We start from the raw sequence: 26,384 nt of genomic DNA on the forward strand, positions 1-26,384 counted from the left end.
ACATCTTTCTAGCATTTATATGTCACTGTGTCATAGGGTTGCAAGGTGTCCAGTATTGAACTGGACTGTCCGATAAAAAATGAAGAGGTAATACTGGACATGCATGTGTATACCGGTATTACCTCTCTGGGCGTGTATGTGTATACCGGTATTACCTCTCTGGGTGTGTATGTGTATACCGGTATTACCTCTCTGGGCGTGTATGTGTATATCGGTATTACCTCTCTGGACGTGTATGTGTATACCGGTATTACCTCTCTGGGCGTGTATGTGTATATCGGTATTACCTCTCTGGGCGTGTATGTGTATATCGGTATTACCTCTCTGGACGTGTATGTGAATACGGTATTATCTCTCTGGGTGTGTATGTGTTACCCAGCAGCCAATCAGGAGAGGGTGTCAGGAGCCTGAGGGTGGTGCCAAAGAGAGAAGGAAACGGCATGGAGCGGAGAGCAGTGAGAGGTGTGTGTCTCACACCTTTTACCATTGTGTCCAGTATTTTTGGAGAAGCCACCTGGCCACCCTACTGCGTCACCATGTGAAGGGACCTTCTACAATCACCAGGCTTTTGTATGCTGTCTGCAGTGATTCTCACCTTTACATGTATGCCACAGCTCGCCATGTACTAATTCTTAGCTGTACAGGCAGTGTATGAAATGGCTGCTGTTTCTTCTCCTTGCAGTTAATATGTGTGTGGTATAGTGGCTACAACACGATATTTAAATGTGCTGACATTTTCTGCTGGTAGTGACATTCACTGGCCCCCAACACAGAACTACAACTCCCATGAGGCAGCGCGCGGCACGCACTGACGGAGCCGCGGAGGACTCTGGGACTTGTTGTCTCTCCTGCCCTCCGCCCTACCTATCTCCGATGCCCCGCGTGCCCAGGACGGACTACATTTCCCAGGATTCCCTGCAAGGCGTAACTACACCGGGGGAGACATTTGCCAGCCTAGTCTCCAAGATGGCCACTTGGGGAAGGAGGCGCGCTGGGCCGGGCGGCAGAGAGAGGTGAGCCGGGAGATAGCTGGGTGCCCGGGGACCCGTGAGGGGACAGGATGGAAGCCGGGCTGACGCCGCGCCAGGGGTTGGTGTGTGTCGGGGTGGGTGGAGAGGCTGACTCGCGGTGCGACCTGAGGCCCAGGGAGGAGGCCGCGGCCCGGGCTACTCTGACAGGAGAGGCCCCGGCTTTCTGCCGCGGGGTCAGCAGCGACAGGAGGGGGGACCTGAGCCCGCGGACAGAGGCCTGTCTCCTCCTGGAGGAGAGAGGGTTGGCCATTCACTATAATATATTAGTAGGCTTTGGATCTGCCTCCCAGAGGAGGTGGTTGGGATAAATGAAGGGGGGAGAGCAAGTCTCTTTTAGCTCACTGTGAGGGAGGGACACTGCCAGCAAAATACCTCCCAGCGCTGTGTACACTGTCGGAGATATAGAATACAAATATTATTTGTATTATAGATCAGATGGGGGGGGGGGTGAGAAAGTATGAAGAATAGATGGGGGGGTTGGGGGGCAGTGCCTCACTGTAATGGGGAGAGGTAGTCACTGTGGGTGTAGGGGGCAGTTCCCATTTTTTAGTGTCAATGTGGGTGTAGGGGGCTGTTCTGGGGTTTTCCCCCACCAGGGCATATGGGTGTTACATCAGGGACATGTTTGCTGTCATAATTATGCTAGTACAGCCCTGACCAATTTAAAACCGGCACAGGTTATCCCTGCGTCAGACAGCTTACAATCTAATTTTTGTGTCCGAGTAAAGTGACTTGCCAAGGTCTCAGAGAGCTAACAATGAGATTTAAACTGAGTTCGCCCACTTCAAAGGCTGTGTCTTTAACACTATGTTCCTTCAGCCCAGCCGCTGAAGCAGCTGGAAGCAAGTCACGGTGAGATGTACAGAGGAGGAGTTGTCTGTTTTTGTGCCTGGTGCACTGAGTATTCCGTGCTCGCCGTGATTCGAACCAGGATCCCACAACCTAAACCAATGGCGTTGGCTCGGGGTCACTCCTCTTACGGTCACCTGGTGACCTTACGCCAGAGTTACAAGGCAAAGTCCATACAGGATAGTGTGACATCAGCGTGTCTATCCGTGGGGTGCTCATACAGCGTAGTTCAAAGGAAGTATTAAATATGGATATCGTATAACCTCAATCATCAGACAGGCTCACACTGGCCATGGTATCAGTCTTCTGTCTTGTTGTAGTCAGTGTCATTTTCTTATCTTTGGTACATGTTAGAGATTACTTTTTGCTTGATCGCCTCTGACTAATACTCCTACGTGAATAAGCGGTGCAGTAATCTTATGTTAAAGGCACGCGCCTCTGAAGTGGGAGATCTGAGGTGGAGACTTTCTCAACTGCATTTGGCATTGGAATACTTGCTTTCACTGCCTCGCATATAAACCGGTTTATAGTGTAATTTTTGCAGGGCAGGCATCATCATTGTCGCTTGCCTTGATATTTTGCTGAACATGCATTCGTGCCGGAGATTAGCATCTGCTTTCCATGCAGATAATTGGAACCGAAGTCTCGATTGCTCAGGAAATCTTTGCTCTGATTTTGGAGCTAGTGTTTATTTGCAAATTTATAGGCCAGTTATTTTGCAACATGACTCTGTGGAGCCTTAATGTGCTATTGGCATCGCTTTAACCTTTATGGGTACAAGTACGTTACCAGACAATGTGACCTTGAGATGATATGTACTTTACAGCAATGGCAGGTTAATATTTCAGCAGGAGATTTGAAGGCAAAAAAAAAAATCCTTTTTAAATGTGTATTTTAAAAATGACCAGTTCCTTATGAAATAAAGTTTATTTATAGAATCCCAAAGAGTTTCACATTTGACTTAGGAGTCTTTAAAAATACCCGCCATTTCTTCAAAATCATCATTGAGTTTGCTTTAGATTTTCACTGTCCTTGAATTTGGTGTGATCACAATTCTTATAGTTAGAATATTTTAACTCCATGCACAAACTCCGGGTTGTGTTTAAATAGAATTTTTTTTACATTTCAATGAATTATTTTAAGGACTTATAGGTAACAATATAATGTTTAAGGAATTCAACTAAAAATCAAGTGACTAACAAGGGTCAAACATTTTTGTAGTAAACCGTAAATATATTGCCATTCAGTATAAAGTATTATTTTAACTGGCCTTAAGAAGCCCTTTTTCTGTATTTACTGCTCGTGTAAGTAAGATGAAGTATTTGACACCTGGCACACACATTATACAATGTATACTTGCCAAGTACTTTTATTCTAAACTTTTTAGGAGAGCTTTTCCAGGTGTTGGAAGACATACTGTTTTCGGCACGGGTGCAAGCCGCAAATCTACACCCAAGTGCAGGAGGATTATCGCTGCAGGGGTTCCAATCTGGAAACATGGCTCACATGCAGCACCATCTCCGCAGCCGCGGCTTTAAGTGTTTTCAGCCGCTGCTTGGGGGACAGTAAGGGCTGTTATATACAGCATGCGGCCGTGCGTGCCTATGCGAACGCGCGTGCACGTGCCGCATGTTTTTCATGTTTATAGAGCAGGGAGGTGTGTGTGTGTCCGTCCTAGTGTCCTAGTGTCCTACTGTCCTAAGCAAGATTTTTAAAGAAAATAAAAGTTTAATAAATATTTTTTTTTATTTTGTTCCGCAATCATTGACATACGCATACATACATACATACATACATACATACACATATACACACATATACATACATTTCAGAGCCGGTAGCGGCGCAAATAGATGAATTGCTTCATCTTCGCCGCCGTCTGTCGGCTCCCCGCTCCCTGCCGTGCGCGGCCCTTCTATAGAAAGGCTGACTGACGTCGGCCAACTAAAATTCCGCGCGCGGCACTATAGAACGTGCCTAAGTCTTGCTACATCGTAAGTGGTTGAGCGGTTTATTTTCTACAACATCTACATCGGAAGTGGACAAAATGTTTGTTTTTACTCTTGCGTAAAAATGACACAACGCCACCAGCGTTTTCTTTCATAACCCGCAAACCCTTACTTTCTGTGAGCAGAAACGCCAGCCATCCCAGGTATGCAGGGGAACAGCATGGAAAGCATGCTGCAGCAAGTTCAGTGATGCAGTGATCAGCGCCAGGCCAGAGAATACAGAATGGTGCAAATATTTAATTTACAGATATTTTGCTCCAATATAAAACTACCTGTGTTGTTTTTTTTTTTTTTAATTATTATTATTTTTTATTAACACATGAAAATGTGACTAGGAAAAAAAAGAAACCGTTAAGGCAGTTTGTAAATGTGGGAGGAGGCAGTTGGGCATCAATTTGTACGTTAAATGAGATTTTGGAGGAATTAAGAATAACATGTCTCTGTTTGTCAGGGTGGCCCTTTCATCGGGCGAGTGCTACATCGTGCAAGAGATTTACACCGGGGAGAACACACAGGACCAGTTTGAGTACGAGCTGGAGCAGGCTCTGGAAGCACAGTACAAATACATAATCATCGAGCCCACACGCATCGGAGACGAGACTGCTCGCTGGATCACCGTGGGCAACTGCCTGCACAAGACAGCGGTCCTATCCGGCACGGCCTGCCTCTTCACCCCCCTGGCCCTGCCACCCGAGTATTTCCACTACGTGTGCCTGCCAGCCGGCATGCTCAGCCTGGCCTGCTCCGCCCTGTACGGAATATCCTGGCAGTTCGACCCCTGCTGCAAGTACCAGGTGGAGTACGACGCCTACAAACTGTCGCGGCTGCCGCTGCACACCCTCACGTCGTCCTCCCCCGTGGTGCTGGTAAGGAAGGACGACGTGCACAGAAAGAGACTGCACAACACGATAGCCCTCGCCGCGCTGGCGTACTGCGCCAAGAAGATCTACGAACTGTACGCCGTATGATTGGCCTAGAGAGACACCGACAAAAAGACGCGTGTTACGATCGCAACAGTAACACACTTGTTTCCCCTTTTTGAAAGAAAAGAAAGAAAAACAAATCCCCGGTGGAGACTTGAGGAGGAGTTTGGTTAAACAAAAATATTACAGTGCTGCAGCGCATTATCTTTTCAGCTCTACTTACACTTTGCTGGTGTGGACCTGCAGTGAACTCCCGTGACGCGTGGCGCAAGTTGTAAGCGAACGTTTGAATAAACGCAGAAGAAAAATGGGGTATGAGGGAGTTTAAACTTTTTTTTTTTTGAAACATTTAATTATATTATTCGTTGTACCATACTAAACCAGCCAGAATTCAGCGTGACCATTAAAACGTAAAGACATACAACAACAAAAAAGTTTTCCTTTTACTTGCTTTCCTCTTGTGAATATAAAGCCGGGGCGGCCGACTCCAGTCCTTAACAGCCACCAAGGTCAGGTTTTCAGGATATCCCTGCTTCAGCATAGCTGGCTCAATCCGTGGCTGTCGAAATCTGAGCCACGGATTGAGCCTCCTGTGCTGAGGCAGGGATATCCCTGATAGCTGACCTTATTGGTTGCCCTTGAGGACTGGAATTGGCCAATCAACGAGTGAGGCTCCTGTGATGAAGCAGAGAGATCCTGAAAACATGACCTTGTTGTTGGCCCTTGAGGGCTGGAATTGCCCTCCCCTGAGCTACACAATGTGGCCTCTCAAAGCCGCCCTGCTGCTATAGCTTCCAGTGCAATGAGTCGCTGGTTCCTCGGGCACTGAAAGGGTTAAAGAGGTATGCTGCGCCTGACCTGTCGGAATGTTTGAGACATTCAGAATACAATTCCCATTGTTTGAAGACCAGTTGTGCATGTGAATCTCTCTTCCAATCACTCGGAGCAAGCGAAATAACCAAGTGCAGAACTTTTTTTTTTCACTCCCATTAAAAATGTTTCTAGTATTCGGCTAATGCAGGGGTGGCCAACTCCAGTCCTCAAGCACTACCAACAGGCCAGGTATTGGGGAGATCCCAGCTTCAGCACAGGTGGCTCAATTGACTGATAGGGATATCCCTGCTTCAGCACAGGTGGCTCAATTGACTGATTGAGCCACCTGTGCTGAAGCAGGGATATCCCTAACACTTGGCCTGTTGGTGGCCCTTGAGGACTGGAGTTGGCCACCCCTGAGCTAATGCATTGCACTTCTTTCATCTTCTGTAGCTTTGTAGTAGAGTTGCTTAGAGCAGGTGTGCGCAAACTGGGGGGTGTGAGATTTTCCAAGGGTGGCGCGGCGATTGCAGAGGCCCCGCGCTCTTCCCCAAGGTATTTAAATGCCATGGGATTGCGCGAGGCCTCTGCAACTGGTCTTCGGGCGACGTGTCGCTGTGGCATCACATGACACCACAAGGTCACGTGATGTCGCATTGCCATGGCATTTGACACCGGTGCCAAGGTAGGGGGGGTGGGGCGCAGGCTGAGAAGTTTGCGCACCCCTGACTTAGAGCGATTGTTTCTTCTGGCCAGGCCAGTTTTTGCTCCCTTGGTATATTCGCGGTGGCGATCTTTTCTGGTTAAATAAGGCTAGTTAATATTATATGACTTTGCTTCCATTGCACTCTCCAGAATAAAGGTCTTCTATTTACGTCTTGTCAGCCTGAAACTAATAGCTCTTGCAGCAGAATTTCTTATTAGGATAACTGCCTGTAATACCGTATGTATTCCTCAGGGATTTCACACCGTGTCGCTGAGATTGCATCGGATAACATTACACACTATTATTCCTGTTGCTGTTATGAAATAGGCAGACTCGGCAAGTTTAAAAGAGAATCAGCAGAATCCAGATGTCAGGGTTCAACCAGTATCCTGTCCTGAACCACAGACATGTAGGAGTTGGGTTACCAGCAGAAAGTACTACCCTATGGCTGCGTCCGTAGTGCGAGCGACGTCGCAAACAAAATGCAGCAGCTCTATAGGGCCGGCCATGGTGAGTGCGTGCGCGATAAGTGACCGCGCGGCAGAATTTTGAGCCGGCACCACTTTTTGATTGTCGGGCGACGGCCTGGTCACACGAGTGGTTCAGCCAATGAGGGAACCAGCCTCGTGACATCGCGGCCACGCCTCCCCGTTGCGAGCGATCTGAGTCCACAGATGCGACAGGCGTGCGCGATGTTCCCTATATCCGAGGCCTAAAGGGCATGGGTGACACTGCAGTAATGGCCTTCAACAAGCCGATTTTCCTGCCAGCTGGGTGCATCCCCTATAGGTGTCTCCACTGATTGCAGCACTCTGTCCGTGCACTAATTTTCCTGTTTCAATAGTGCTGTGTTTGGAAAGTTAGGCTCAGTGGTGCTGTGTAAAATGAGTTACAGTATGAATGGGGCCCTGTGTCCTTTGTTCCTCTTAAAGCAGCAAAACCTGTGAACTCTTATGTTTTTTTTTATTATTATTATAATAGAGTTCTGTAGTATTAGAGAATATTTACTGCATTTTTTTATTTATTTTTTTGTAATTCTACTCTTAATGCCATTTTTTGTGCGTGTTCCAGCTGTTTTTATTTATATATATATTTTTTTTACATTCAATATGTGCATCAATACAATCTGCACACTGACACGTAATTAGCTAAGTTAGGCAGCGCTTATAGTGTCGGCGATGCGACCTCGCGGCAAAACAAATGTATTGCCGCTGTCGCGTGCGCTTATAGTAGAGACGGAGCGACGGCCTGGTCGCGATCGCCGCAAGTCAATTTGATTTTTCCTGTGATCACAGCGTGACGTCGCCGGCACTATAAGTGCAGCCTAAGAGAGAGGGCAAAAGGGGTGTGCCAGAGCCTGTCTCACAAGAGGAAGGGGATGTGACTTTGTAAATGGTTGCTATAGAAACAAAAATGCTTGTTACATTAGAATACATTCAAGTCTTTAAAACATTTTTTTTATATGCTACAAGTATTTTCTCATAGTACAGAACTGATTTATTTTAAAAAAAAAACCGCATGTAGAAAACTGCAGCTTTTTAAAGCATCATTTGATTTCTATAGCAGATTTTGGTGCATCTCCCAAACAGCACAACACTTTCCTGTTTGTGATATGTTGCCAATATTCCCAGCCGTTTGAGCTGCAAACTGTAACAATAGATAATGTTACCGTGGTAATATAAGAATGCATTGTAGCTGCTGGCTGACTGAAGCAGCCATTGTTAGGCGCACAATCAGGATTGTTACACATTTATAACAGGAGCACCAAACGATTGCCCGCTTAGGTAAGAACGTAGCATTATATATGTATAATAAGAACGAAAGGAATGTGGTACTGCTCCTTTAAAGCTGTGCTTGTGCCAGTGTGCTCGTTGTACAGTCCTGTAATGTGCAGCTCATAGTGTTCTGAATAGCCTATATACCAGGGGTGACCAACTCCAGTCTTCAAGGGCCACCAACAGGTCAGGTTTTAAGGATATCCCTGCTTCAGTGCAGGTGGCTGAAGAATGAGCCACTTGTGCTGAAGCAGGGATATCCTGAACCTGACCTGTTGGTGGCCCTTGAAGACTGGAGTTAGCCTCCCCGTGTACATATAGATAGTGCAACGCCTCCGTGCTGCAATGAAAGATGCTTCAAGGGCAAACTGCAGGGAGTCTGACTGCAAAACAGTCCCTAAAATAGCACCAGAGCCTACTGCAACTGCGAACAAAATGCAAGCGTTTCTATTCCTAAACAATGGAAGTGTTCCAGGGATTGGCGGCAAATGTCAGCTTACACGCCAGCTGGTTCTTGCTCTGGAAATATTTCCAGTTCCCGGTTACACACTGTCCTCTCCCCAGCCAGTGTTTCCATGTTAACGGTGTCACAGGTGGGCAACACCAACACTCCCTCCAAGCACTCAATCTGTAACACTCCCGCTGGTCCGGTCTGCGGTAACAAAATGACACTCGCTGTGTTTTTTCACCTGGTTCTGGTTTTACCGAGATCTCACTATGGAAACATTTGGTTTAGTCATTTTATGATTGCAATTTAAAGCGGCAATCCCCCACCCTGAATTTACCCCTGCCCCCCTTTTATATATTTTTTAATCTGGATTGGAACCACGGAGTCCGCAAGAGCTGACCCGCTGTTTTCAGTACCGGGACGCCCTGGTTCCTGAGATACTGGAGACGTTGCCGATATTCCTTTCTGGTTTGGAAGCTGCAACCAATTACCGCGGCATCCTATAACCAAGAGATTTGGTTTCCTCTGGAGGGAGATTTAAACCCGGGAACTTCACAGAGAAGTATCTCAGGAACTGGTGTCCGAGCTGAAAATAGTGATTCAGTTCCGGGACCCCTCCCGGTTTCCTTCCTGTAACCTTATCAATGAGGGTAGAAAAAAATTCAATAGGAAGGATAGCGGCTTTTAAATCCAGTGGAGGCAAAAAAAAAACAAGTTACTTTGACAGAATTTAAAAGTGGCAGCACTGTTAAAACCAGCAACTGAAGTGCTACTCTGGTAAAACGAGTCTCTCCACTGGTAGGGTATGCTGCTCTTGGGAAAGTATAATTTCATACAGTAAGGTTAGTCTGACCCATCAGAGGCTTGTTCTACCGATGTAACAGTAAGTGCAGCGATGCTGTGTTTCAGTGGGATATGAAGCGCCTCCTTCACTCGTAAAAAGGGAAAACTACTCGTAGAAACCTGTGGTCCGAAACTATTTGTAGTTTGCTTTATCCAACTCTCTCTGCGGCTGTTGCAGGACTAAAGTTGGCGTCACTGCCCATGTCTGATTCTCTTATCCTGGTGCTGTATCCGTATCCGCACACGTTTGGTGGCTTCTATAGGAACAGAAGGATAAAGGCCACACGTGGTAGTGCAAGAACCCAAGGCCGGAAGATGCATCATCACCATCAACAAACTACATTAAAAAAATCTGAATGTTTTGTTTTGTTTTGAGATGTATAAATGGCTGGTAGTTTTCCATCCAGAAACGGCGATCGGAATTCCATGGTATTTAACACATGTATAACCAGGTAGGTGAAAAGGATATTCACCCGGCGCTCTAATTGTGTAAGTGATCTAAAATAATATAACTATATAGTGAGTGGATAAGTAAATAGAACTTCAGTGAGAATTAAAATAGTGAGAATACGTAAAAATATTCAGTGAAAAAATCATATATGGAAAATGTATGACCAGCTATCGCTGCTGTACCCTCGTTGAACCTTCCTCTGTGGTTCTGGGAATAGTTGTTTGGCAGGAATACGGGGAGTGCGGGTAACCGGAATGATAAAAAAAAACAATGTATAGAGCAATATCGTCTGATACAGGTGACAAGTGAGTCAGCTCTCGCCAAATGCGCCCTCACAATCAGGCATCAACACCCTTAATGCTTTGAATCAATGTGAATCGCACACTGCGAGGTGGAAGGAACATTGATTCAAAGCCTTAAGGGTGTTGATGCCTGATTGTGAGGGCGCATTTGGCGAGAGCCGACTCACTTGTCACCTGTATCAGACGATATTGCTCTATACAGTTGTGTGAAAAGTACACCCTCTTTGAATTCTAAGGTTTCACATATCAGGACATAATAACAATCATCTGTTCCTTAGCAGGTCTTAAAATTAGGTAAATACAACCTCAGATGAACAACAACACATGACATATTACACTGTGCCATGATCTAACAAAAAGCTAAATAAATTAAAGTACTTTTCTTTTTCACAAAACTGTATACTGTTTATCTTTCCGGTTACCTGCACTCCCCGTATTCCTACAAATAACTGGGTAGGTACCTGGCCTGCTATCCTATGACTGGAACGTGTGTGCAGGATGATGTCATACCATATCTGTACACCTACTAATGTAAGTAGAATGTAGTGGCCAAGCTTTCTAGGGCCAGAGGACCCTGCCCTCGCACCCACCCCCGTCACTGAGCCAACAAACCAGTCTACTGTTAACCCACATTTTATTTCTGTTTTGGTATAAATTGCCTCTTCAGCCCCAAACAGAGTTGGGGCTAAATGGAACATACTAACAGTTGAGTGGGCGGGCAGTGTATCAGAACAGCTGCAGCCAATCACATCTCTAAAAATCCTTTGCATGGGACAAGTAGATGATTTTTGCTGAACACAGCATTCCGATTGGCTGATCTCCCGTCCCTCTTACTGCGCGGAACGTGTTTAATTGAAGTAACATTGTTACAGCTTCTGTCTTTTCTTCCCACGTGATCTCAGAGCAAGTGATTCACCAGGCCGGGCTCTACGAGTCCTTCACCTTCCTCTCCTTCCTGGCTCTCGCTGCCATGATGGTGAAGAAGATTTTAGGGGCAAGAGTTCTCAGGTACACTGCCAGCGTGGGAACAACCCCAGCCACCATCACCTCCTTCCTCCTCTCGCCCACTGCGTTCAGAATGATGTGCGCGACGTCTGCCGCTGTTCGGCCCTCTGCCGTGTTCTTATCCATCACTAAACACAGCAAAAGGGGGAAAGAGAGGACTCAACACACAATGCCAAAGAATGCCCATTTTAACTTTGTGTTGCTTCGCACAGTTTCAAATTCAATGGTCTGGTTACCTTTTATGCAGAGGTGCTGAACTCCAGTCCTCAAGACCCTTCCAACAGGTCTTCAGGATAGCTCAGCTTCAGCACAGGTGGCTCAATTAGAAGCCCAGTCTTTGACTGAGCCACCTGTGCTGAAGCAGGGATATCCAGAAAACCTGACCTGTTGTTTGGGAGGTGTGTGAGGGGAGGAGAAGAGAACCCCTGCCTTTATGGATTGACACTAGCAGCTTCAGTTATAAATGGGTTTAGGAAAGTCTCAGCAGGACACAGCCCCACTCGGTGTACAAGAGATGCACAAATCTTGCAGGTATGCAGCAAATACTAGGGCATAGATCCACAGGAGTGACTCTTACACTAATTACAGGGCTGCAAAGAAAACCAGCAGCTCCATTACTGTGCAGGTCAAATATATTATTTGTATATTAATTTTCAAGCTCCCATAACTTCTATTTGTCAAGCTAAGAGTACCTTTCTCACTAACTGTCCCACACCTCTGGAATGCCCCTCCCCTCAATATCCAACTAGCAGCCTCTCTATCCACCTTCAAGACCCATCTTAAAACACACCTGCTTAATGAAGCATATGAGTAGCTCCGTGGCTGATATTTTACACCTCATACATCGGCTGTGGCCCCCTGCAGATGCACTTACCCGAACACCCTCCTACTGTCTCTGTACGTTCTTCCTACCTACCAATTAGATTGTAAGCTCTTCGGGGCAGGGACTCCTTTTCCTAAATGTTACTTTTGTGTCTGAAGCGCTTATTCCCATTATGTGTTATTTATGATTGTCACGTGTATTACTGCTGTGAAGCGCTGTGTACATTAATGGCGCTATATAAAGATATACATAAATCTCGCTTATAAAAATGGTTGTCAACCTTTCTGTAGGATATCCTACAGATTACCCAGTGATCATTTCTCTAACCTCTTCGCTGGCATAGGGGCCTGCACACATTACTTGGCATATGAATTATAATGCTCAGAAATGCACTGCAGTATCTTCTGGCAGGAAAGTGGTTACGGCAATAACACCAGACAGGTCACGTAACTTACTGTAAATCCCTGGCATCCTAAGGAGGCAGCTGGGAACCAGTGTCTGTCACTGTTTAACTTCTTCTGGTTAAGGAACGCTATAATTATATTGTGAAATTCTGCAGAACCCCGACCCTCTCTAATAGCGCGTCTGAGATCGGATGCATTGTAAATTCTTCCGGATGAGCAGAAAATTGCAGGGAACCCTTTACGGGAACCCCGTCTGAAAACCACTGGTCTAAGTAAATGCTTTTCCCTCCTTTGCACGGGTTCGGGGAGACTTGTTACTGAAGCATGAGAGAAATTGGATCCCCACCGCCGTATTTGGATCCATCTTCGGTGACTGCGTTCAGCGATAGGTTTGTCTGGATGTATCCGGGGCTCACTACAGTCACGTCAATCTCGTACGGCTCTATCTCTGCTCGGAGGCAGTCGAAGAATGCCTGTGTGGCGTGTTTAGAGGCCGCATCTGCCAAAAAAACATGCGGGTTTGGTTAAAAATGGCACTTATCGGATCAAGTGCACAGAACAGATACCTTTAAAGCTGCAGACCAAGCAATATCCTACGTGTTTTTTTTTAAAATAAATTAGTTCTGTACTATGAGAAAATACTTGCAGCATTTTTTTTAATCTTATGTAAATCATTTTGTTCCCATAGCAACCATTTACAAAGTCACATCCCCCTTCCTCTTCTGAAAAAGGCTCTGGCACACCCCTTTTTGAGCCCTGCCCTCTCTAGCAGTGCACCAATTGTACCTAATGACTGCCTGGTCACATGATCTTCCCCCCAGCACTTTGCATCTTTGGTCCTCCTCTGCTGCACTGACAGCCATTTAGTAAACCCCTCAGACAAATCGATCACAGGAGAACAGATCAATTGGCAACGTAGCTAATTACTATCATTGTATTGATGCACATATAAAAAGGGGGGGGGGAATAGCACCTTGGGCCGCTCCGTTAAATGCTCAATACCAAATCCAGGCTAAATTATAAAAGGATCAGAACAGTGCCGGTCAGTGCCTGATTATCTCAGGACAGGGAAATGAACATCACCGCTATCATTATTAAAACAGGTTGAGGTGCACTAACCGCTTTGCAGCCAAAACGTGGCCTACCACGTATTGCAAAGCAGCATAACATGCAATGCGGGGGAAGGCCCCTATGGAAGGGAAGGTGTGTGTACGTACGTATGTACGTATACCTTCACTTCCACAGGGGCCATCCCCCACCTTGCGTTGCATGTTATGCTGCTTCACAATACATACAGTAAAATCTGCTTTTGGAACTAATCAATGTTTATACTTTGAGAATAAGGACGACGGATGCTTTTCAAAACTAGTCATAAAGGGCCTTGTTTCCTATGATTCAGGTTAGAAGATTTAAAAATAAAGCTGTAACACCGAGGATTTTGTTTTGGTACAGTGACTATATAATAATAATAGCATGTTCTTGTATAGCGCTGCTAGTTATACGTAGCGCTTTACAGAGACATTTTGCAGGCACAGGTCCCTGCCCCGTGGAGCTTACTATCTATGTTTTTGGTGCCTGAGGCACAGGCAGATGAAGTGACTTGCCCAAGGTCACAAGGAGCCGACACCGGGAATTGAACCAGGTTCCCCTGCTTCAAACTCTCAGTGCCAGTCAGTGTCTTTACTCACTGACCCACTCCCTATGCAGAGCCTCTTCTGCACCTTTGGAATCGCTGCAGCGAACCTTCTAATTATGCAGTCTCAAACTAACCTATCGGCTGTATTTCTGACTAATTAGGAGCCAAACAATGATTGTAGGGAAGATGTTGCATGTGAATAAAGATTGGATACATTCTGCACACTGGAAATGCGTTGTAATATCGGAGACAGCCCTGTTACGGTGTACTCACAAGCTGATCTGAAAGGGATGCTTATTTTGCCTTGAACGCTGCTGATGGCAACAATGTGTCCGCGTCTGTTCTTGATCATGGCGGGAAGGAGAGCTTGAAAATAAAAAAAGAAATAAATGCAAGGAGTGTCTATTAAACTATAATAACGGGAAGATCTAAGGCATGCATGGCCAACTCCAGTCCTCAAGAGCCACCAACAGGTCAGGTTTTCAGGATATCCCTGTTTCAACATAGGTGGCTCAGGCTTTTGCTGAGCCACTGCTTGAGCTACCTGTGGTGAAGCAGAGATATCCTTAACCTGACCTGTTAGTGGCCCTTGAGGACTGGAGTTGGCCACTCCTCATCTAAGGGATCTCAAGGAGAGAAACAACAAACACCACCCAAAAATCCCAGAGCAAAATACACACACACACACACGGAGAGGCAGGGTTGCAGACCTGTCAGACGTGCGAATGTGCTCACAAGTGGAATTTATGTGCTGTACAAATATAAAAGTAACCTTTGGGAGAAGTGTAGTGTAACCACCTTTAGTTAAAGCCACGGGTCCGAAGTAGTTGGTGTCCATTACGATCCTGTCCACGCTGACCGCAGTGTCCAGTATCGTGCCGCGGTAACTTATCCCAGCGTTGTTGATGAGAATGTCCACCCTCCCCACGAGACGTAGGATCTGCTCCCCCGCGCTGGTGACGGCATCGACGTCGGACAGGTCAAAGATCACCGTGTGAGGCTTGTGTGTCTGCGGGACGAAAGAGCGATGGGATTATCTACTCGCCAAGTACTGACGCAGGGCTGCCGTTTCCCTTCCTTACTGCCAGGGGGCGCTGTGTCTTTATAGAGCTACATTAGTATAGTACCGTATTTCCTCGATTTGTAAGACGCACCATCGATTTGGCCATTACAATCAAGGAAAATGACTTTTTCACTTAACATGTTTCAGGAGAGGTCCCATGTCAGTAGAGGATGAAGCGGGCAGCGGCGGCAGAAGAGGTCCCACGTCTGCAGATGGTTGAAGATGCACAGCGGGCGAGAGTGCGGCGGGACAGGTCCCAAGTCTGCAGGTGAATGAAGATAAGAAGACAGTGGGCGGGTGGTGGCGGTGGCGGAAGGAGATCATAATAGCAGGAGAGCTGAGCAGGAGCAGAGCGGCATAGGGGAACGGCTGGGAAGGAGCACACTAACACCGGAAGTTGACCAGTGTCGGACTTCCGGTTACAGTGTGCACCTCTCAAGCCATTCCCCTATGCTCCTGCTCAGCTCTCCTGCTATTATGATCTCCTTCCGCCCCCACCGCACGCCCGCCATCATCTTATCTTCATTCACCTGCAGACTTGACCTGTCCTGCCGTACTCCCGCCACAAACTGGGCACACTCCCGCCGCCCGCTTCATCCTCCGCTGACAAGGGACCTCTCCTGAAACATGGTAAGTGAAAAGATGGGGTTAGTACTGTAGACACTTTATAATAAAACAGTTTTTAATACATCGATTCTAAGACGCACTGCGATTTAAGACATGTGAAAATCAGAAAAAAGGTGCGTCTTAGAATTGCATTGCAGGACACACTGGCAGCAAAAGGGTTAAAATGGCAAACAATAATAATCTAACTAAATGTTATTAAAAAATAAACTTTCAGCTTCTCGTGGCATTCCCGGTTGTAGCTTTATTCCGGAAGCGAAGGTCAGTTGCAGGTGTTACTAGCTGGTTTAATTAAAAATATTCATGTTCTTCGAAGAGCAAAATTCGCTGCCTTATTCAGGGCCTACTTTTGTAAATACTTTGGCTGAATTTCTTATGTCTATGCCGTAAATATAAACGCCACTAGTGAGCACATTCACGTCTCGGACAGGACTGCAATCCTGTCATCCCCCATTATCTCTGATCATACAGTGCTTCCACTGCAGCAAAGAATTCTGGGCAATGACATGCAAATTAGCACAGTGTGTCACCCTTTTACTTCATGTAACATGTATATGCAGAATTATACATACTTTTAATGTACTCATTTATTTTAATGCAATGTAACGACATTCTCTCACATTGCTTTGTGCGGATACATTTGTGTTAATAACTTGTGAGACTCGGGAAGAGAGTGGCCGTGTGCGTGGCACCCGGGAGGCTGCTTGTTTTGCCCGTGTTCGGAAGCTCCTCTGCCAGTACACCATAAACATACCTGCGTGGATCTGCCCCGGATCCGTCCGAGCTCCCTCACCAGATCTTCCAGCCTCTCCTCGCTGCGCCCACACAACACCAGCCGGGCGCCAGCTGCGTGGAACACCTTGGCACATTCTGAACGGGACAAGATAACCAGCAGAATAATAAGGAAACGAGGGAGACGTTCCATACACAGAAAGGCACATGCAACATACTTAGATCATATGAATGGGAGTAAAGGTGTGCTGAAGCTTGTGGATCTAGGCCTTAATTTGCACCTTTTTAAAGGAAGCCTATCTGGCATACCCCTAACATTCAACACCCTCCCCCCCCACCCCCAACCCTCGGCTACCGACTGCACATTTTAACTCCTGCTCCAAGTTACCGCTCCCAGATCAGGGGTGCGCAAAGTGGGGGCGCGGCTGTTACAGAGGCCCCCGGCAGTGAAGGGTGGTGCAAGCAGGAGGGGAGAGGAAACAGGGGGGCGCATGTAGGAATCTTTGCGCACCCCTGCCCCAGATCATTATCAGATACACACAGACACAGCAGGGATTATTGTACTCACTGGCCTTTATGGTGGGACATTGTGTATCCATCCTACATAAAAATCAGAGCTATTCCGCATTATGAGCGAGCGCATTAATCCTGGCTCCCTTTCTATTTAGATGCGTTTTCTACCTTTGCTCTTCCACATACTACTAACGCTCAGTTTGATGTATAGAAGTGTGGCAGTGGGTAGTGATTATTCATGCTGTCCTGTTGCAGAACTATACTCCGGTGTGTGGGCTATAATATATGGCCGGTTCTTAGCATCGTCCACCTTTGCCCAGCCCGGATGTGGCTCCTGTAATCACCACCACAGCATCCTGGATGTAAGCTCTGCTGCGCAGCCTCTGCAGGAGCTTGTACAGACCAAAGACCCCGAAACTGCCCAGCAGGAGAGGGGCAATGACCCACGATGTCAGGTCCATCAGCTTCACTCGGGAAGGACACCTTCTGCAGGGGAGAGAAACAAGAGTACACAGACTATTTATCAGACACCGTTCCAATCCACCTGTCACAACATGCCACATGGTTTAATGACACGGATGTACCCACACTGCAGGGGTGACCAACTCCAGTCCTCAAGTGCCATCAACAGGTCAGGTTCAGGATATCGCTGCTTCAGCACAGCTGGCTCAGTCAGAATGAAAGTTACCTCCCTTACTTTTTGGTAACCATTACTTTAAAGCAGTTTTTTTGGATTGTTATTTCAATTAATTGTATATTTTGTGGGTGGATCAAGGGTGAAGGGAGCAGTCTCAATCAGAGCTGGGAGATTTCAAAGGCCAGGATTGTCTGAATCTTTCCTAGGAGACTTGGCCAGATCATGGATTGTCAGAACTCCCAAACTGATCTATAAACCAGCAAAAGCTGCTCCTTTTAATCCTGAGTCTGCCAGGGAAGCAGCAATGCTTTTATACCTGGGCTCTACAACAAATTCAGCCAGCGAAAGGGCCTCCAACTTTCTGCCCCTGTTCATTTCAATGCAGTTGCTCAGTCGCAAGGACAGAGATATATTGATCCAAACACCAGCACGACACTGGGGTAGAAAAAAACTAATGAGAGTCTATTATGTTCAACATGCAGATATTAGCCCGATGTGTCAGTCCCCTGAAGGACCTTCCAATTTGTGTTATACACACACACACACACTATTACAACTCCATTTGTTTTCTGATCTGTACCCTTTAGAATAGGAGTTAAGGAGCACAGCTTCTATACAGACTTCTCTATACACTCTCACTCCCTATAGAGATCCTTCAACTTAGACCGAATAAGTATGCCATGACTGGTCAATTGTGTGTACAGGAAATCAATGCACCCGCTGCCCTGTAACCCACACAAATAAGCAAGAGAATGGTCATTCCGTACTGCAGGGATAGACAGCAGGGGGAGGCTCAGAGTTGTATTGTTTAATCCTGTCGCCTCAGATCAGGAGTGGCCAACTCCTGTTGGTGGCCATTGAGAACTTGTCAAGTTTTAAAAGGATATCCCTGCTTCAGCACAGGTGGCTCAATCACAGACTGAGGCACCTGGGCAGAAGCAGAGATATCCCAAATACCTGACCTGTTGGTGGCCCTTGAGGACTGGAGTTGCCTGCCCCTGCCTCAGATTAACATGTCGGGTTCCCATCTAGAAACAAAGCATGGTCACTTTAGTATATTGTTGCATTCTAAAATTTCAAATAACGGAACAATAAAGGATTGACATATATTAACGGCGTCATTGTTATAGGTCATTAGTGTGCTTAATGCCAATGTAACATTTTGTAGTAATTAGATATGCCGTTTGCGTTGCAGAATTTGTAAATGAATCCCTTGCATGCCTGAGGGTTGAGCAGTGCATTGCTTTGCATGGTGTTACCACCACATACATCTTTGCACTGCATTGCAGACCCCTCTGACACAAGGATTTCTCTCCATAGTAGAACCCCAACAACTAGAACATATAATTGGGGTTTCTTGCGGAGAATAAAAGCAGAGGAAGCCTTGGGTTAGTGATTACACAGTTATGTTCCCTCGAGTATTTCTGATCCCAGCAGCATTCACTGCACATGCAGTTACAGCCTTTTCATACATTAATTAGCATGTTGATGCTTGCAACCAAATTTGACGCTGGTGTTACCTCCTCTGGCAGAGAAGGGGGTGAAATAATCCAGTTACTTCTGCTGCAGAGCACAATAGGAGTCTCACAGGCTGAGGACCAGATGCAAAGAAAACCATGCCCATCCCACACATACACACCCACACTTTGCAAACTTTCGGGGTGACACTGCAGTGGCCAGGAGGCGGTTTCCAGAAGGCACGGGGGTGCAGACTACAGGGCAAAGGCAACGGGATCCCAGGTGCGGTGAAGAGGACACCTCAAGCAGAATAATGCGTTCAAGGTCCCTTCTTCAGGGCTGAGGCAAGCTTGTTCCCCTCCTCGGAGACCAGCTGAGCAGACAGTGTCCAGGTCTGTGATCTTCCAACAAGGGCAGCCTAATTTAAACTGGAAAGTGGCTGCGTGCCAACCAGACGCTCAGTATCCCACACGCGCCTCCAACTGTACAGTACTGGGAAGGACTCCTGGCTCATATCTCTGACCTTTAGATTCCAGAGGAGGAGGAGGGTAAAGGGGGGTAATTAAACTATTTAAATAATTGGCGCTTGTCAGTGAAACTAGAGTTTTGTCTGGGAGCCCTCCCTGCTATTCCCAGTTTTATGATTACAGTTATGCGATTTGTGTTTTACTCCTCCCCAGAACTGGTGTTAATGTCACCTCTCGCTCACATGGGACCTGACGCGAACAGGGTTGAACCTTTCCTCGCTGGAATGATCTGCAATTGCTGTCCATGTCAGAGGTGGCTAACTCCAGTCCTCAAGAGCTACCAACAGGACAGGTTTTCAGGCTATCCCTGCTTCAGCACAGGTGCTGCAATCTTATTGTCTGTACCGCACCCGCTCCCTTGTAACCCCACACCAATAAGCAAGAGAACGGGTCATTCCCTACTGCAGGGATACCCGGGGGAGGGGGAAGCTCAGGGTTGTATTTTTTAACCCTGTTGCCTCAGATCAGGAGTCGCCAACTCCAAACCTCAAGGGCCACCAACAGGTCAAGTTACGGATACCCCTGCTTCAGCACAGGTGGCTCAGTCTCCTGTGCTGAAGCAGGGATATCCCGAACACCTGACCTGTGTGTAGCCATTGAGGATTGGAGTTGGCCACCCTTGATCTACAATATACTCCCTAGACATTGCATTAAAGCCGGAGGGATTCACAAGCCTCTCGAGTGACCATCTCCACTGGATCAGCAATGGGGAGAGAAGCCGTGGAATCAAGCAGTAGGAGTGGGGTTATTTCATTTGGACTAGCGTGGTCCTTCCCAGTACTGTACAGTTGGAGGCGCGTGTGGGATACTGAGCGTCTGGTTGGCACGCAGCTACTTTCCAGTTTAATAGAATAAGACTTTGGGTCTTATTTGGAGTTCCATCATGTCCGACCTTTCTCACAACAGAAATGCAACATCTCCAGCAATTCCACGTTACATACTTGAACATCTTCGAATGGCAGCTGCTGCGCACCGGATCTTCTGAGCTCACCTTTTTAGGCGCCTAGTTACAATGATGTAAATAATTACTGGATCAGATGAAGATTTAAAGTCTCTGGATCACAGGCAGCATTAGCTGGACATAAAAGTAACAGAAGTGATTCAAGTCATTCCCCCAAGACCATGTGGATTAGCAGGAAGTCACTTTGAAGCTCAGGACGACATTTACTTAAACATGTAACAACTGTGAGGTTTCAGCATCGGGCTCTGATGAGATTCCACTGTCTGACGTTCTTCTAATCATCTTCTGAACATGCTGCTTTCCAGGGTTGCAGGAAAGCTTCCCCAATGTAATTGCTTCAATTTGAAAGAAAATAATTATATTATATACACATACCACCTCAGCTGGACCCCCGACATCCAATTAGTTTTTCATCCCGGGGGTTTCGCGATTCCGCAGTTTTCACGGCCACTGGATTTATTGTACAATATTGCAGCTGAAAATCGCCATGCAGCACATGGATCATTTTAACTCCTTGCCTGCCAGAGGCGCAAGTGACGCTGTTATGTTCTTTTTCACTAGATGAGCTGCACAGCTGAGTTCCCAGGTCCCTGGTGTTCTGAATGCAGTACTCCCTCCGCTGGGCACTGTATCCAACAGCAGCACATGGACAACAGCTAATCACTATATTCTCTGCAGAGACTGGCGTCCATTCACACGATGCTGTGCTCACAGCGTTACCAGCAAGGGTCAATGTGCAAAACCACAAGTCAGAGATAAGTGTATATATCTCCTGCTTGTCCCTGGATGAGTGAAACAGGATTCCCATGAGGCAGCACACACAGAACGTCCCTCACTGGTGTGACTCTGGATTAAGGTTGATGTACTGTAGATGCTCCTGTGAAGGCAGCTTCATGTTCCCAGGTCAAAATCCTCTGTATCTCAGCAACACACAGGGATTGCTTAGCACCAGTACAATAAAAAGGAACATGAAATGTTCAACCACTTCTCTGCCAGAAACTCCTTCATCAGGACTAGGGTCAGTGACACGTAACAGGGTGTCTCACTGCCAAAGGTCCTCAATCTGTGCCCAGAGCCTTGGTTTAACCACTGCCACCAGAGCCCTTGAGGGTGGACAACCCAGTTCTAGCCCCTCAGTGCTGCACAAGACCCAGGATACAACTAGCCAGACTTTGGTGCAAATAAACGTTGGGTTAATTGTAATGGAGTAGAGCACAGGTAATACATAAATCCAAAACTCAGTGGAAGATACATAAAAGGGGCAAAACTATTCGTGGAACAGAGCTTTGCTCACAGTCTTCTGTGAGGGCTCCAATAGAGCCTAAAAACAGTCCATGAAATAGCCCCAGTCCTTGGAGACTCTCCCAGAAGTTCAACAGAACAAAGTACTGGGAAGGGCTGGTAGCCTCCAGACTACTCCTGGCCTTTAGAGAAGGGGGCCTCTATCCACCGTTCATATAACGTGGAATTGCTGGAGATGTTGGATTTCTGCGGTCAGAAAGGTTAGACATGCTGGAACTCCAAATAAGACTGAGTCTTATTCAATAAAAGTGTGACCATGCTAATTGGAAGTCCAATGGCCTTTTAGTGTAGTTGCACGGAATTGGCACTATCGGACTTTGTAAAGTAAGTCCCAATGCATGTCTGTTAGTCCAAATGAAATAACCCCAATCCTACTGCTTGATTCCACGGCTTCTCTCCCCATTGCTGATCCAGTGGAGATGGTCACCTGAGGGGCTTGTGAATCACTCAGGCTTTAACGCAATTTCTAGTAGTATGTAGACTAGGGGTGGTCAACTCCAGTCCTCAAGAACTACTAACATGTCAGGTTTTCAGGATATCCCTGCTTCAGCACAAGTGGCTCTGTCATTCTGACTGAGCCACTGATCCCAAAGAGGGTCCCTTGCAAGGACAAAAGGGCACATGGGTCTGATAGATGCTAGCCCATGGGCTACTTGCCTTGGAAGATGGGGCCTTTATCCACAGACTAGATAGGCCCCAGCACGCCCTGTATCCCTCACATAGGTCCCTGTTGCCTCCTCCTATAGGGGATCTCTCAGCAGCTCCCCACCTCCTCACCCTTCAGCTACTAGTCCTCTTCTGCTGACTCCCTGTAAGCTCCTTCTTTACAGGGGCTCCGCCAGGTCCCTGTCAGCACACACTGTTCCATCAGAACTGGCCTGCGTAAATAGCCTACGTTCTCATTCACAAAATGGGACCAGCAAGGGTGGCTATGGGTGGAGTCCGCCCTCTCTCTATTTGAGTAGCAAAATGCTTCAGCCATTAGTAAGTGTTTTCCCAGCAGGTGAGGACGTATCACCCCAACTACCATAACACCCCATCTGGCCCTCAAAAAAAAAGGCACATAATAAGTACATTGGAAACACACCTAAGGTACATAACTTTGGGCTTCCCCTCCCCAGGCATGCAATGTCTGATAATTACAGTGATTCAAAATCAAGTTTCAGGGAAATGCCAGGTTAGCCCCTAAGGTTCCACAATCTCCTGACAGTATCACTGCTTTCATATGATATTATCTACATTACAATGCAATACAAGGTACATTTGAAATATACAGACAAGCAGTACCACTACTTTAAAATGTAATAAAAAGGTCACATTTGTACATGCATTTTGGGAAACACATACATAGGCAATCTGAGTGTCTTACCATAACCCCTGGGGTCATAGACAGTGACCTTCCCGAAAAGGGACAGCAGGACCAGACTTCACCTTTTTTAGACAATGCCCATTTCGTCACTGTTAGTAATCAAGAAGGATGTACAATCAGCCAAATGTACCTCTTGCTACCGGAGAAGACTGCAATGCATTGCAGAGCAATCACACGGTCACTGTATATAGGAGGACCCCAACATGTGTGGGCAGCACTTCTCATCTTGGATTGCTTACAGAGTGGTGAAGAAAACCAGGTGCGTCTGGAGATGCTAATCACCCCCAGTATCCGGAACAAATACAGTAACAATGCATTAGATGGAATCCACAACGCTCCTTAGGTTCAAAATTACACCTTTATCACAAAAACATGTGCATGAGAACAGAGGTGACGTTTTGGGACAGTGACCCGTTGTCGCGCTGAATATGCGGCATATCAAGATACTAACTATGGTAACCAGATGTGCAAAAAGAAAAATATAGACATGTTTCCCGTGGTGGTCAACCCTGCTGCCAAGCTACCGGACACTCGTGTAGGTATCAATATACTATATACTACACTCCTATTAGGTCAGATTCAGTGTCTATTCATATGAGCAGAGATATAAAACGTATTTTTAACCTCTATGTTTAGGTGAAGGCAACAAATAATTAATAAACGAATAATATTAATACAGTAAAGGATATCGTGTATATTGCACCGACAAAAATAATTATAAAGAATTTCATCTTCAGCCCTTGTTGACCCACTGCTGGATAAAGTCCTCCCAATGGCCTTCCAGGCGCCACGGTGGTAAGCTGCTCTTCTCCACGTTGCTCCAACAAATGTCCTAATCTCATCCTCCTATCTTACTTTTGGTCGCCGTCTTGGACTTTTGATAACTCATGGAATCCAGTTGAGTACCATCCCTCTACAACAATAATTTCTTCTAGCGATATGTTCGGCCCAGCCCATCGCCATTTTAATTTCTTTACCATTGGTGATGATGTCACAGACTTTGGTTTGTATATATACACATTATATCTCCTTATATATATATATGAGAAGGAGTGGCTCAGTGAGTAAAGACACTGACAGACACTGAGATTACTGCAGGGGAGCCTGGTTCAATTCCTGGTGTTGACTCCTTGTGACCTTGGGCAAGTCACTTTATCTCCCTGTGCCTCAGGCACCAAAAACATAGATTGTAAGCGCCACGGGGCAGGGACTGTGCCTGCAAAATGTCTCTGTAACACGCCGCGTATAACTAGCAGAGCTATACAAGAACATGCTATTATATATATATACATATACACACACACAAACCAAAGTATATATTGTGAGCACATTCACATGTCTTAGGCAGGTCTGAAACCCCACCCTTCACCATTATCCCAAGCATACAGTGCTTCCACTGCAGCAAGGGATTCTGGGAAATGACATGCAAATGAGCACACAATGTGTCACCTTGTCTGAAACCATCGTTGGCGACACGGCGGGTGACGTCACCTGTCGCTACCGGTGAAAGTTATGTTTTGCCGGGCGGCGAGGTCGCGGGATTCCGGCATTTTGATTTGTTCAAGGGCCGTCACGTGACGCGACGGCCCTTGAAAAATCAAATTTTGCCAGCTTCAGGTTTTCGCGGCGTCGCTTGTCACCGTCGCGTGCACTATAATCGCACGCGGCAGCGGCAATGTATTTGTTTTTGGGCGACGTTGCGTCAACGTCGCCGGCACTATAAGCGCGGCCTTACATGGAGCCCATATAAGCTAATGCTTGCTGTTAACACAGCTTTAAAGCACAGCATGGGAATCAGATGCAAAGCCAGAGAAACCATTCACAGACATGTTTCAACCTTAATGGGTCTCATCGGTGTGAAGTTGGTTGTACTGCTGGCGTTGCATTTTCAAGGCTGTAGGGTTTACCATCACGTTTTAAGGGCACACGTTGTGTGCTCATTTGCATGTAATTTCCCAGAATCCCTTGCTGCAGTGGAAACACTGTATGCTGGGGATGATGGTGAAAGACAGGGTTGCAGACCTGCCTAAGACAAGTGATCTTTTCATTTGCTATATGCAATACGGTGGAGATTTCTTGTTGCCTTTTTCACCCACCATAAGGATATATAGCTGTATATAAGAGGCCCCAGTCCTATCACTCACCTGGTTGCCAGGGAGATCATCCCTCCATCTCCATTTACCAGCCCGGAAGCTGCCTGAGCTGACACAGACTGACATCTTTTCCATCCAATCAGCTCCGGCTATATCCTTCCCTCCGGCTATACTCATTGGATAAAATTGAGTTCAAAGTACCCAACCACGAGTCCCGAGATAACGTGACCAAAGAGGGGAGGTGGGAGGAGCGGCCATCTTTGGTAAGGGCAAAAAGGGTTCCCTGGTAAACACTCATTGGGATTTTTTTTTCCCATGAGCTATATTTCCCCGTGTCATTTCTCAGCACAGACACTGGGCAGATAGCTATCACCCCCATGTTGAGTTTCGTGATGTTAATTTGGACATTTCTTGCTCTTTCATTAAAAAAAGAATATAAACTTTTCCTGAAACAAAGATGGCCGCCGAGTACTTCCTGTTTGCGCTTTTCTGACGGAAGCGCAAATTTAGGAAGCTATCGGAATCGCCCCCCTGTTGCCTTGGAGACCGCAAAGACCCTGTTGCCGGAAGTGTCCTTTGTTTCTCCTTTGGTAGTGTAGCCGTGACGTCACTTCCTGCTTCTCAGAGGCGACCATTTGCGTTTGTAGGGGGAGGGAATCCCTATAATAACCTCACTTCCTGTATATATCTACTTGACATGGATATATCCCACAGCACAATGCGGTCATAAAGAAACAGGGAATATTCCATTATTACTATATACTGCTATAACAGGCCTGCATATTCAGAGGGTTACAATAAATCCCTCTCCCAAAGAGCTGACAGTCTAATATCTGGGGCCTTACAATATTAAAAAAAAAAAAGGTAACTTCAGCATCTTCTGACCGTGAATCAGCTTTTCCCACTTCAGAGACAGCACTGTTACAACATGGACACACCTTAGAGTGAAAAAAAACAGTGTTTGGACCTGCGCTCCTAGTGTGAACGTGAAAGTGCAAATGTGATAAAATAAGTGCAAATGAGTCAATATAAAGTGAATACGGTGCAAAATTTCATAAACATTGATACAAAGTGTGAATATAAAACG

The 26,384-nt window shown here is 46.4% G+C and overlaps 2 protein-coding genes across 5 annotated transcripts; one reads left to right on the plus strand and one right to left on the minus strand.

The window, feature by feature from the left end:
- The first annotated feature begins 857 nt into the window (after positions 1–857).
- TMEM11 (transmembrane protein 11) lies at positions 858–5,246 on the plus strand. The gene is made up of 2 exons (XM_075565835.1): positions 858–1,013; positions 4,341–5,246. The coding sequence occupies exons 1-2, from the start codon at positions 874–876 to the stop codon at positions 4,855–4,857; spliced, it is 657 nt and encodes a 218-aa protein (XP_075421950.1). The 5' UTR covers positions 858–873; the 3' UTR covers positions 4,858–5,246.
- A 5,521-nt stretch (positions 5,247–10,767) lies between these two features.
- Positions 10,768–25,475, minus strand: DHRS7B (dehydrogenase/reductase 7B). Of its 4 annotated transcripts, none has more exons than XM_075565837.1 (7): positions 25,349–25,475; positions 17,261–17,436; positions 16,460–16,575; positions 14,817–15,027; positions 14,292–14,384; positions 12,729–12,881; positions 10,768–11,283 (listed from the first exon to the last, which is right to left on the minus strand). In XM_075565837.1, the coding sequence occupies exons 1-7, from the start codon at positions 25,366–25,368 to the stop codon at positions 11,078–11,080; spliced, it is 975 nt and encodes a 324-aa protein (XP_075421952.1). In that variant the 5' UTR covers positions 25,369–25,475; the 3' UTR covers positions 10,768–11,077. The 4 variants fall into 4 exon arrangements, with proteins under 4 accessions (XP_075421952.1, XP_075421954.1, XP_075421953.1 ...); XM_075565839.1 differs by lacking the exon at positions 25,349–25,475 and adding an exon at positions 19,231–19,515; XM_075565838.1 differs by lacking the exon at positions 25,349–25,475 and adding an exon at positions 19,227–19,514.
- Positions 25,476–26,384: the final 909 nt, after the last annotated feature.

The sequence above is a fragment of the Ascaphus truei genome, chromosome 11 (genome assembly GCF_040206685.1).
Source record: "Ascaphus truei isolate aAscTru1 chromosome 11, aAscTru1.hap1, whole genome shotgun sequence".
NCBI lineage: Eukaryota > Metazoa > Chordata > Amphibia > Anura > Ascaphidae > Ascaphus > Ascaphus truei.

Excerpts from the sequence above, each read along its gene's own strand:
- TMEM11 (XM_075565835.1), top strand. The coding sequence starts at position 874 with ATGCCCCGCGTGCCCAGGACGGACTACATTTCCCAGGATTCCCTGCAA. Across the intron at positions 1,014-4,340 it reads GGGCCGGGCGGCAGAGAGAG|GGTGGCCCTTTCATCGGGCG; the intron begins GTGAGCCGGGAG and ends TCTGTTTGTCAG.
- DHRS7B (XM_075565837.1), bottom strand. The coding sequence starts at position 25,368 with ATGATCTCCCTGGCAACCAG. Across the intron at positions 15,028-16,459 it reads TCCGGGGCAGATCCACGCAG|ACACACAAGCCTCACACGGT; the intron begins GTATGTTTATGG and ends TTCGTCCCGCAG. Across the intron at positions 12,882-14,291 it reads CATCCCTTTCAGATCAGCTT|ATGCGGCCTCTAAACACGCC; the intron begins GTGAGTACACCG and ends TTTTTTTGGCAG.